General features: G+C 40.5%; 1 protein-coding gene across 2 annotated transcripts in view; it reads right to left on the bottom strand.

Moving 5' to 3' along the window:
• NSMCE2 (NSE2 SUMO ligase component of SMC5/6 complex) overlaps positions 1 to 12,324 on the bottom strand; it is a 217,077-nt gene that overhangs the window by 202,850 nt on the left and 1,903 nt on the right. For both annotated transcript variants that reach the window (XM_040494407.1, XM_040494408.1), the window contains exon 2: positions 8,754 to 8,924. In XM_040494407.1, coding sequence (XP_040350341.1) covers positions 8,754 to 8,910 — 157 coding nt within the window. In that variant the 5' untranslated portion in view covers positions 8,911 to 8,924. The remainder of the gene's footprint in view (positions 1 to 8,753; positions 8,925 to 12,324) is intronic.

Below are 12,324 nucleotides of genomic sequence, written 5' to 3'. Positions count from 1 at the left end.
TAGGGAGAGGAAGTCATGTGAAAAGCACACCCTGGTAGAACTAAATCCAGTCTCTCTGACAGGGTGTTCAGAGGGGTGTGGCCGGTGACACCATGAACATTCTTGTACACTATGCTCTCTGGTTTAAAACGGGCATAGAAATTAATAGCTACTATTTGCAGAGAGTAAATGCCAGATGCTTTGGTCATGGCTAGAGACATGATCAAACAAGGATGATCTACAACATGGTAATTGAGATTTATAAATATAGTCCTAGGGAAAACTTTTTTTTTTTGTAAGTTCAGCAAGGGAACCTTCTAAGTCAAAAATTAGCACAGAATGGACTCTCCAAATTGTTTTAATGAGAAGCTCTCATCTTCAGGTACAATGGTGATAGAGCCCAGCAAACGGGCTGTCTCTATAATAAGCACAGGCATAAGCAATACTTGACTAGATAAGGGGACTTATCTCAAAGCTTGCTGCAATTGAGAAGGGGAAAGTGACACTTACAAGGACAACAGACTGAGACTATGCAAAGAGTAAATAAGTAAAATGTGTTATTTCCAATCTGAAATAGGTTATTGTGAGAGAATGGTACCCAGTCCTTCCTCAACCTCAAGGCTCAGTGTACTCCTATGTTAAAGCGACTATGTTACCTACCTACCCGAGAGCACTGCTGTAAAGATTAAACGAATACCTATGAGGCATTTAGAGCATGGCTGCCACACAAAAAGCACTATGTTCACTATTGTTAAATTGCCCAATATGTACAGTCTGAAAACACATGTGCTTACTGGATATAAAATCAGGCTGCTAGGTCAGAACGTAAAAAGTCATGAAGAGGACAGAAAGACTCATGATCTCATTTAGAACAGACATTTACTACTATGAAGTTTTTCCTTTATCTTTACACGTACTTGTCTTATCCGCTAACTCAATTATTAGCTTCTAGAGGGCATGGGCCAATCAACAATTGGTGACCGATCAACATAAAGTGCTAACAATTATCTAGGAAGAGTGAAAAGTAAGCTCAAACAAATGTTCTGAATCAGTATTGTACAGTAAAGAGGGAAAATTACTTCGCCTGAGCACTGCCCCAAAGAAAAGGAAACCTACATCTTTGTCTTAAAGTAAAAGCCACCACTGCTGCCACCACCAGTTTAGAGACAGAAACTCTGGATTTCATAAATTTTCTCTCTCCTCCTCTATCTACTGCCTATAACTTCTCAGTGGGTGTAACTTTTCCGACTAACATTTCTTTCTACTTTCTTTTTTTAGCTACCTTCTTCTGGATCTGACGCTACAACAGCACTGATTAAATACTAAATCGAAGGGATAAAAGATGGCTTCCATGTCCTTTTTCAATAAATTTAAGAAATTTAAGGAAATAGTGATGAAATCCTTCTTAATCAACCATCACTACGGCGAATGGTGCTAGGAAGAAGGGCAGATCCAAAGGGAAATAAACTTGCTCTCAAAGTCCATTAAAACATAACTCCACGAGGCCTTCAAAGAAATTCCTGCAAGGAATACTCCTCTTTTAACTCGGTCCCAATGCAAAAATGAGCACAAAGCAGGTGTGTGAGGAGCTAGCCCCAAGTGCCTTAGAACTTCCCCAAACAAGGTTTTAACTCCCATCCTGGGAGGGAAAGGGAAAGCCCGCTTTTGCAGCACCCAGGGACAAACAAATTAGCATTTCCAAGGTCAACTGCTGACTGGCCTAATTATTTACAGCGACTAGAGTATTCTGGCTGCAGAAGTTAAGAGGCTGGACCCTTCTGGGTTGCCCAGTATCCTAAGAAACTAATTTACCACATTAGCTACAAAATATCAAAGTACTGTAGGTGTGGAGTCAAATCAGCATATAACATTTTGGACGGAACCAAATATTAATAAGATCCCCAGAAGTAATTTTAAGCTGGCTAAACAATTTGGGGAAAAACTTAAAATGACAATCCCACCAGTGGTAGAGGAGTAACAACTACACACACACACACACACACACACACACACACACACATCAGTAAACAGTATGGTCTCTTCTTGCCAACTGGTTTGATTTCAATAGTCACCAAAACGGCTAAAAAGCTGCAAAACTAGTTGATGTAACTACCCTTACACATTCTTGCCGTCCTCTGATAGCCACTGAAAAATGAAATCACTTATATAACCACTGCTGTCCATCATCGTAGCCACCTGCCACGTGTGGCTATTAAGCAGCATATGAAATGTGGCTGGTCCAGATGGAGACGGACTGAAGGATTTTGAACTTGGTACCAAAAAAATGTAAAAATAACTCCACTTTTATATTAAACGTATTGAAATAATATTTTATGCACATGGGATTAAATAAAATATTACTGAATTTCATTTCTCCTCTTACTTTTTATGATAAGGATAACAGAAAAGCTTAAATTGCACATGTGACTCACACTGTATTTCTATTGGACGGTGCTGTAATATACAGATAATGCTTCACACTTGTGCACAAGAACATATAACCTCAGTTTCAAAGTACAGACCGAAGGAAAAATAGGCCTGAATGATACCAATCTTCTCTAAAATGATCAAATTGGTTTCAACTGTTAATCACCAACCTAATAAAAGCTCCTTTCTGCTTACCACCAGACAAAATTTTATTTTCTAAAAAGGAAACTGCTGTTTCAAAATCGATCCTAAAGTCTGTTCTTCTGTCTGGAGTTGTCATCTTTGCCTAACATGAAACTAGTCTTAATTCTTTCCAACGATCAAAGAAAACATGATAAAGTGCTAGTCTAATTTTTAAATCTGATCAAGTGATTCCAACTCCGTTTTTTTCTGCATTAGTCATTTTCATACCCTATTAGGCCACCGAAACCTAACTCATGCCTTTGCTCCAAATATAAATAAGTAGAATCAACGGAAAGATTATTAAGAGTCTAGAAGAACCCAGGCGGTATTCAGATACTATACATATTCTGTTTCAAAAACTAAAATATGACTCATTTACTATTTCAGAAAGTGACATCCCATTGTAAACAGGAGAGCTTAGCAAACAGGAGAGCACAGAAGCAGTGATTTCCACACATTCCATCGTGCAGAGAAACCATGCAAACCTTCAAGTCGTTACAGCCAGTGGAAGAGAGAAAACCTGGAGGTGTTGGGATGGTTGGAAGTTTCTGTGGTGGGAAAACACAGCAACAAGAGGTGAGGTGAGGCAAACTGCTCAAACCTTCCTCTCCCCCGCTCAAAAAGGAAACTACTCAACTTTCTGACTGAGGAAGCCAGTTGGGAAAGGAAAGCACATTTCACACTTTTTAACCTCCTAAAACCGCCCAAACACTACTGGCCCTCTAGTAGAAGGACAAAATGACATATTTTTGTGAACAGAACATGTAAACCTTTTTAAGAGTGGTTTTTAAATGAAATCAACAACAAAAATCAAGATCTGATAACTCAGAGTAATAAATAACAAAGCGGCAGTGTATGTTTCTGTCTTATGACAGGGTCAACATCTATCACTGGCAAATGAATAGCCTGCGTAATTGAAAACGAAGCTAGTGGAAATGTGCGGTTATTCCTCCTTCCTGGAAGAGTTCATCTTGAAATGTAACCTTCATAGGCCTATAGTTTCTCTGGTCTGATACAGTCAGCATGTTTGTTTTCTCAGATAGATGGAATAACTCAGGCTCTAAGCTACAAAATGCCAACAATTCGGCGATTTTACCTTTTGCACAATCTTGAACTCCGCAGTCAACAAACCCATCTTTAAGGCCAAAGGCTACCTCATAAGAAGTATTCTGGTGCCACCTAGTGGTGGAAGTTTCCTGCCAACTAGGAAATGATGATTACACCTGGTTCTCAAAGTAAGGTCCATGGACCAGCAGCGTCAACATCAGCATCACCTGGTAACTTGTTAGAAATGCAAATTCTTGGGCTCATCCAGACCTACTGAAACTCTGATGGTGGGGCTGAGCAATCTGTGTTTTTTTTTTTTTAATTTTTTTTTTTCAACGTTTATTTATTTTTGGGACAGAGAGAGACAGAGCATGAACGGGGGAGGGGCAGAGAGAGAGGGAGACACAGAATCCGAAACAGGCTCCAGGCTCCGAGCCATCAGCCCAGAGCCTGACGCGGGGCTCGAACTCACGGACCGTGAGATCGTGACCTGGTTGAAGTCGGACGCTTAACCGACTGCGCCACCCAGGCGCCCCGAGCAATCTGTGTTTTAACAAGCTCTCTAAGTGGTTCTGACGCACTGAATTAGCTCTTACACAAAAATTAAATGCAAAGCCTTAAAAAACTAGGTTTACAAATTAAAACACACAATTTCTAATTTTTGAAAACAACTTAATTTTCTACATAGTGGATTCAAATAACTGTATTTGGAGAACAGTCTTCAAAGACACTTATTACGTAACTCATACACACTCAACACCTGACAAACATCAAATTAAGTCCCAACCTCTGAAAACATCCGATGAGCACCCTGGGGTCTCTGCCCCAAGGAGACCAGGTTCAAAGGGAAGATCAGACATATTAACACAGTGAAATACAATATAAATATGAAAAACAACAACAACTGTGAGACAAAGAGAAAACATTAACTGGTTTCAGGATGTCGGGATATGGCATGTTACTGCATTTTAAGTGGGGGCGGAGCTTACCTGGGAACACATGAAAAGCCAAGGAGGTAGACTACTGCCGATTTTTAAATTAAGAGTCAGCTACCCTAATGAGAATAGATGCCACAGAAAAGCTCACTGCATACATCTGCTTTGTGCAATTATGTTATAAAGTAATCAGGAGAAAAGCAGATCTAATGAAGCCTTGCTAAATTGTTTATTTTCTATTTAGATCTTAGAGAACGTATTTAATTTCTCATACAGCAACTTAAAACACCTAGGATTCAGTAAAAGCAGTCCAAATATTTATTTACAAGTATGCATTTCTTTAAACTCAGCTTTATATTATGCCCTCCTTTGGAAAAAAAAGAACCCTGAATTTTAATATCTATTTACTCAAAATTAAAGAACTATATATTTGAAGTAAAAAAAAAAAAAAAATGGATCAGTATGACTGTGGTCCACACAGTCACAATTAAGTGCCATCCCTTACTCTGTGGGTAACTGCAAAACTATCACTTAGGAGGAAAAAAATCAACTCTGAAAAGCAAGTCTTGCAAACCCAGGCCTCTTCATGTGACAGGTGACATCAAAGACGTTAATAGAGGCAGCATAAGCACATAAAGGAATTTCAAAGACTTGCTCTACTGATTAGTTTTGATTTTGCACTTTTAAAATATTAATTTGAATATGTACAGAGACCAACTATTTAATTCTCACATTTTAAGAGCAACTGCCTGTAACAGTATGAGTTTCTGACAAAACTCTTTTTTCCTTCTTTTCAAACCCTTCCTTTCCTGGCAGAGAGGAGAGAGGACACAACCTGAGGTACATTAATGTTTTCGAAGGGCCATTCCTAGGGGCACCTGAGTGGCTCAGTCGGTTGAGTGTCTGACTCTTGATATCGCCTCAGGTCATGATCTCGTGGTTCCTAAGATCGAGCCCAGCGTGTGGCTCTGCACGGATAGCACGGAGCCTGCCTAGGGTCCTCTCTTCTCTCTGTCCCTCCCCACACTGGTCACAAGCTTGAGTGCACGTGCATGCACTCTCTCGTTCTCTCTCAAAATGAATAAACTTTAAAAAAAAAAAAAGGGCCATTCCTCAATTTTATTTAACTAAACTTAAAGGGCTTATGAGAATTCAACTGCTCAAAGATGACATTAACAGCAACACTTTTGATAAATTAAGTTAGTACTTCTGCCTAAGAAAGCAGAAGAGTACACAATAAATTTAAAAATCCGAAAAATAAGCCCCAGCTACCTGAAAAATCTCCTAATGTAAGAAATTTCGTTTCCCAACTAAGTAAGAAAGAAAGTATTCCCAGGGGCACCTGGGTGGCTCAGTCAGTTGAGCATCAACTCTTGGTTTCGGCTCAGGTCATGGTCTCATGATTTCAGGGGTTCAAGGCCCATGTCGGGCTCTGTGTCGACAGTGATGTCTGCTTGGGATTCTCTGTCTCCCTCTCTCTCTGTCCCTCTCAAAATAAATAAACTTAAAATTTTTTTTTAATTAAAAAAAAAAAATAAAGTATTCCCAGAATAACCAACACACTTGGAGAAAAAAGGAGTAGACATGGCGACAGTAAAAGTCAATTGCCTAGATACACATCCTATAACATAGCACAGGGAAAGGTGATCATTTCAAATGAGCTAGAAGTTGAACAAGGACAACCACCTGGTATAGGAAAATGCAACCAACAGGAAACGAAACAATACACATCAGTTCCCTCCAAGTTCTTGGGAACAAGAATCCCCCTTACCAACAAGAGAATTGCAGTGCGGAGTGAGAAAATGGTACCTCAGTGATCACTAACATCTCTTTTAACAAAGTTCATTCTAATTTGTGATGAAATTGGGCAACCCAGAAGGGAAACAGAAAGGGTGCTAATCTTAGAGGTGAAGAAAGGGAGCATTTCTGTTACAAAGATAATTCATGGACTTTCCCACATGCTCTTCTGTACTTTCATTTGTCCCAATCCAGTCACTGCTCTCCAACATCGTCAACTGCTCTTCTCTCTTATGGCTGAAGATTGTATTATGACTTTTATCCAAGTTAGACTTCAAGTCAAGGTTAAGAACTTTAGAAGGCTACCCACTAAAAATTATGGGTGATTTCTGCTGCTGGCCATGAATGAACTGGAGTGTGGAGTTGGCCCCCCTGCAGTGAACGACTAGAGAGCTGGATGAAATAAAAACTGACAGCTGCTCTCAGACAGTGGGGCAATAGGCAGGGCAGAACTGAGTCCTGCAGAAAGCGAAAAACAAGTTAGGTAAGTCACGCAATTGCCCTCCTCCCTACACAAGAGAGGAGGAATCCAAGCAGGGAATGCAAATCTTCAAGGACTAAGGACAGACAGAGACTAGAGTTCAGAGAGGCTAAGACAACAGGGGTTTTCTTTTTTTTTTTTTTAATTTTTTTTTTTTTCAACGTTTATTTTTGGGACAGAGAGAGACAGAGCATGAACGGGGGAGGGGCAGAGAGAGAGGGAGACACAGAATCGGAAACAGGCTCCAGGCTCTGAGCCATCAGCCCAGAGCCTGACGCGGGGCTCGAACTCCCGGACCGCGAGATCGTGACCTGGCTGAAGTCGGACGCTTAACCGACTGCGCCACCCAGGCGCCCCAGACAACAGGGGTTTTCAAGACAGCACTGGGAGAGAGCTATGCACAGAAAGCACTCAAGGAATCTGCAGAGATCCCCTCAATCCTAAATTACTAAGAAAAAAGTGCTGGGAGCTATACAGTGATCAATTCCCAGAATTCACACAGGATGGGAAGAGCTTCAAATTGCATCCAGTGGAGTGGAGTTATCTCACTGAACCCTCCGGGCAATCAACAGAGACTCAGGAAGGCCAAGCTTTGTAACAAGGCAAAATTGGCCCTAAGATAAATCTACACCAACTTGACCTGCACTGACCAAGTTTAGTTAACCTGGAAAGGATTAGCCTACTCCACAAATTACTTTGATGCCTGCCAAAACAAATGTCATAATTCTTTACTGGAAGACAACAAAATCCAAACACTTAGCAACATAGCACACACAATGTCCATGTGAAGAAGAAGCAATAGACAAGAGAAGACAGAATTAGCAGATAAGGATATTAAATCAGGTATTATCAATATGTTCAGTATATTCAAGAATACAGAGAAAAACATGAACATAACGAAGAGAGATAGAAGACAGAAATAAGATTCCATTTAATTTTTTTTTATGTCCAGATATGAAAAATCCGGTATCTGAAATTTAAAATTCACTGCGCAGAATTAACAAGAGTAGACACTGCAGAAGACAAAACCAATGAACTTGAAGACACAGCAAGAGGCACTTCGAGCTGAAGCCAGACAGAAAAAGACCTGAAAAGAATCAACTACTAGCCTCAGTGACTTACGGACACTATCAAGCTGTCCAATACACATGTAATTAGAGTTCCAGAAGGGGAAGGGAGGGGAGGGACACAAAAACTATTTGAAGAGATGGTGGCAAAATGTTTTCTTAATTTGATCAAAACTATAAGCCCACGAATCCATAAAGCTTCAAGAACACTAGACACAATAAACAAAGAAAATCATGCAAAGGCACATCACAATCAAATCGCTAAAAACTAGCGATATTAAAAACAACCAAAAATCCGTTGCTCCCCTGCTCTGTATATAACATAAAATAAAAACAACCCTAATCCAAAGAAAGCAAATAACATCTTTCTAAATCTTCTGATTGAAAAATGTTCATCAAAGCTCAACTCTCCTATTTTGGTAGAGGCCTTCCTAGCTGGTACCCCTAGCATAAGCTTAGTCTATCAAGCACGAAGACTTGAACTACTGCAAAATAACTTTATTATAATGCATTTGCATACCTTACAATTCACAAATGTCACATACTTTAGATTGAATGATCTTTGAGGACAGGAACCTTCCTGTTTTAACCTGTAAATTTCTAGTGCAGTTTCTTCTAGCATAGAACTATTTGAAGAAACATGAATAAGTCAATCTCATTTAATTCTCAGTACATTGTTATTCGGTACTTAGAACACAATGAGAAAACAGATGCCCAGAGGGATTAAGTGATTGCCCCAAGAACACTCAAAAGGTGAGCAGTATCTCATATCCCTAGAATGCCTCCACACCAGGTTATCTCAAAGTAAACACAAAAGAAATAAGTTTTGTTACTTACTCTGAGTTTCCACAAGATCCAAGGCAACACTAGAAGCTGTGTCCATTCCAGAGCTGATACAGGATTGGAAGTTTTTCAAAGAGGAGAGAGCAGATTCTATACCACTGAAGGATATAAAACCAGTTGAGCCTGAACTTGAACTCGAACGTCCGGGCATCTTGAAATTATTACCTAAGTTTTCAAACACAATAAAATAAGATTTAGGGGTCAGAATAATAACTGCATAAGAAAATAAAACTGCTATAAACATCCATATGAATGTATCTAATATCCCACAAGTGCCACACTATTACGAACATTCTCCATCCCTGGAGGGGACACTAAAGCATTGTGCTGTCATCTGGGCCACCAAACACAGATGCGCTCAATACAAGGGGGAAGGGTCTTCGTTTTTCAAAGGAGGGAGAATACCCTCTTTTAAAACATTCCTTGGTCCTCTGAAGAATTCAACAACAGCATAGTTTTATGAAACCTAAAACATAAAGGGGTTAGACAAAGTAGACTATTCATCTGATGCATTTTTCTAAAAACTGATAGTAAAAGTAAAATCGTTTAATACAGAGAACTCCAAAATCTGTAGCTGTTAACTTATCTGACATATATGCATATTGAATTCTGAAAACCATAATATATTAGATATAAATTTAAAAATGTATATATATAGATACTGGTATAAATTCCTGACAGTCCTCTGGTTCTAACAGATTTATAGACTTGGTAACATCCCAGACTCTGTCAGTAAAAGAAGAATTTTTCTACATTATAGAGCAAAATATGGAGGCCATATGGAGTAGTGGTCAAGCATGTAGCCTCTAGAACCAGACTACCTCAGTTAAGAGCCAGATTCTGCCATTTGAGTAACTGAATGACTTCAGGCGAATTACTTAACCTCTCAGTGTTTCATTTTTCCCCCTCCTAAAATACGAATCATCCAGGGCCTAGCTCAAGGATTCCTGTGAGAACTGAATGAGTTAAGGTGTATAATAAAACACTGAAAATAATGCCCACCAGATAAATCTTTAAAAGTGGAAGCAAATATTACCATCAACTTCATCATTATAACACTGTAAGCGACAGTACAGAGTAGTGCTTACAAGAATGGACAATGGGCAGAGATGCCTGAAAATTCTGTCCCATCCATGCTACTTAAAACTTCACAACCCTGGTTTAGTTGCTGACCTTCTCTATCTTCAGTCTGAAGGAAATTATCTATCTCACAGCATTATTGAAATCAAATGTTGTAGTTTTCTAAAACTTGTGTGATCTTAAGAATCAGTTGACATGGTTCTCAAAAACATAGATTTGGGGCACCTGGGTGGTTCAGTCAGTTGAGCATCCGACTTCAGCTCAGGTCATGATCTCGTGGTTCATGAGTTCAAGCCCCATGTCGGGCTCTGTGCTGACAGCTCAGAGCCTGGAGCCTGCTTTGGATTCTGTGTCTCCCTCGCTCTCTGCCCCTCCCCGACTCACACTCTGTCTTTCTCTCTCTCTCAAAAATAAACATAAAAAAACTTAAAAAGAAATATAGATTTATATACAGGTACTCTCTCAGACCTACTAAATCAGAGTCCCTAGTGGATACTCTAGGAAACCAGTATTTTTATGAATAACCCCAGATAATTCTTAGAAGCAAACAAGTACGGAGAACACTGAAATAACTGCATCTCAACCCCCGCCAAACTTGTATGTTGAGAGCCTAACCCCCATGGTGATGGTATTTTGAGATGAGGCCTTTGGGAGGTAATTAGGTTTAGACATCCTGAGGGTAGAGCCCTCAAGAAGGGATCAGTGTCCTTATTAGAAGAAGAGGAGACACCAGAGTTCGTTCTCTCTCTCTCTCTCTCTCTCTCTCTCTCCACCTTGTAAGGATATAACAAGAAGGTGGCCTACTGTGAACTAGGAGGGTCCTTACCAGTATCCAACCATGCCAGCGCCCCAATCTCCAGCTTCTAGTCTCCAAAACTGTGAGAAATGAATTTCTATTGTTTAAGCCACCAGTCTATGCTATTTTTCAATAGCAGTGGGAGCTGACAAAAACACACAGTGTATACAGGGAATAATATAATCCAGGATAAATGGGAAGTATCTAGCACATGATAGCTATCCTTATGATGTACGTGCAAAATTCACATTATGCGAATGAAACTTTACCCTTGCACAGAGCTGGGGAAAACCTCCTTCTGTAATGCTGGAGTATTTCCAGGGAAAAGATTCAGACTGAGAAGCAAAGAGAATGGATGGAGAGGACAGATGGCGTAGACGCACTTTTCCCTACTTCTACCACTATGTACACAGCTAAGCACATAAACTCACAGGACGGCAACCCGCCTCCACCTCCACCCCAAAGAATCATCAGGACCAAAATGTCAATCACGCAGTGGTTGCGAAACCCAGGTTTAAATCAACCTCCACTTGGGAGTCTTCCCCAGTAAGAATAATCTCTTTGTTCCCTGAACATATGGTTACCAAGGAAGTTTAAAACGAGGTTTCTTGAGTTCTTCCCAAGCATGTTATTTTGCCTAACAGACCTTGTCTTAGGCCATTCGGGCTGCTGTAATAAGACACCAGACTGGGTGGCTTATAAACCACAGAAATTTATCTCTCAGTTCCGGAGGCTGGCAAGTCCAAGATCAAGGTGCCAGCTGGGTTGCATTCTGAAGGCCCTCTTCCTGGTTCATAGCCCCCAGGCCTTCTCAGTCTTCCTCTTCACAGGTCGGAGGTGCAAGGGAGCTTGAAGAGCCTCTTTTACCAAAGGCACTAATCCCATTCATGAGGGCTCTACTCTCAAGACCTAAGCACCTCTCAAAGGCCCCACTTCCTAATACCAGCACACTGGCATCAGTATTTCAACATATGAATGGGGGAAGGAGAAAGACAAAAACATTCAGCAGGTCTAAGATTCGCTTCAGGCAGGACTAGTTATTAGCTAACTTAAAAATACTGTTTCCGGGGCACCTGGGTGGCTCAGGCCATAGAGCGTTGGGACTCTGGCTCAGGTCAGGATCTCACAGTTGGGGAGTTCAAGCTCCACATCTGGCTCTGTGCTGTCGGCCTGTCAGTGCAGAGCCTGCTTCAGATCCTCTCTCCTCCTCTCTCTCTGCCCGTCCCCCACTTGTGCTCTCCCAAAATAAATATTTGTTTAAAAATACTGTTTCCCCAATCAACAAAACTAAAAGGCAACCGACAGAATGGGAAAAGATATTTGCAAATGACATATCGGATAAAGGGTTAGTATCCAAAATGTATAAAGAACTCACCAAACTCCACACCCAAGAAACAAATAATACAGTGAAGAAATGGGCAGAAGACATGAATAGACGCTTTTCCAAAGATGACATCCAGATGGCCAACAGACACATGAAAAGATGCTCAACATCACTCATCATCAGGGAAATACAAATCAAAGCCACACTGAGACACCAGCTCACGCCGGTCAGAGTGGCTAAAATGAACACATCAGGAGACTATAGATACTGGAGAGGATGTGGAGAAAAGGGAACCCTCTTGCACTGTTGCTGGGAATGCAAACTGGTGCAGCCACTCTGGAAAAGTGTGGAGGTTCCTCAAAAAA

This window comes from Herpailurus yagouaroundi, unplaced genomic scaffold, assembly GCF_014898765.1.
Source record: "Herpailurus yagouaroundi ecotype Mexico unplaced genomic scaffold, PumYag 186, whole genome shotgun sequence".
Classification (NCBI taxonomy): Eukaryota; Metazoa; Chordata; class Mammalia; order Carnivora; family Felidae; genus Herpailurus; species Herpailurus yagouaroundi.
This window is presented reverse-complemented; position numbering and strand designations above follow the sequence as displayed.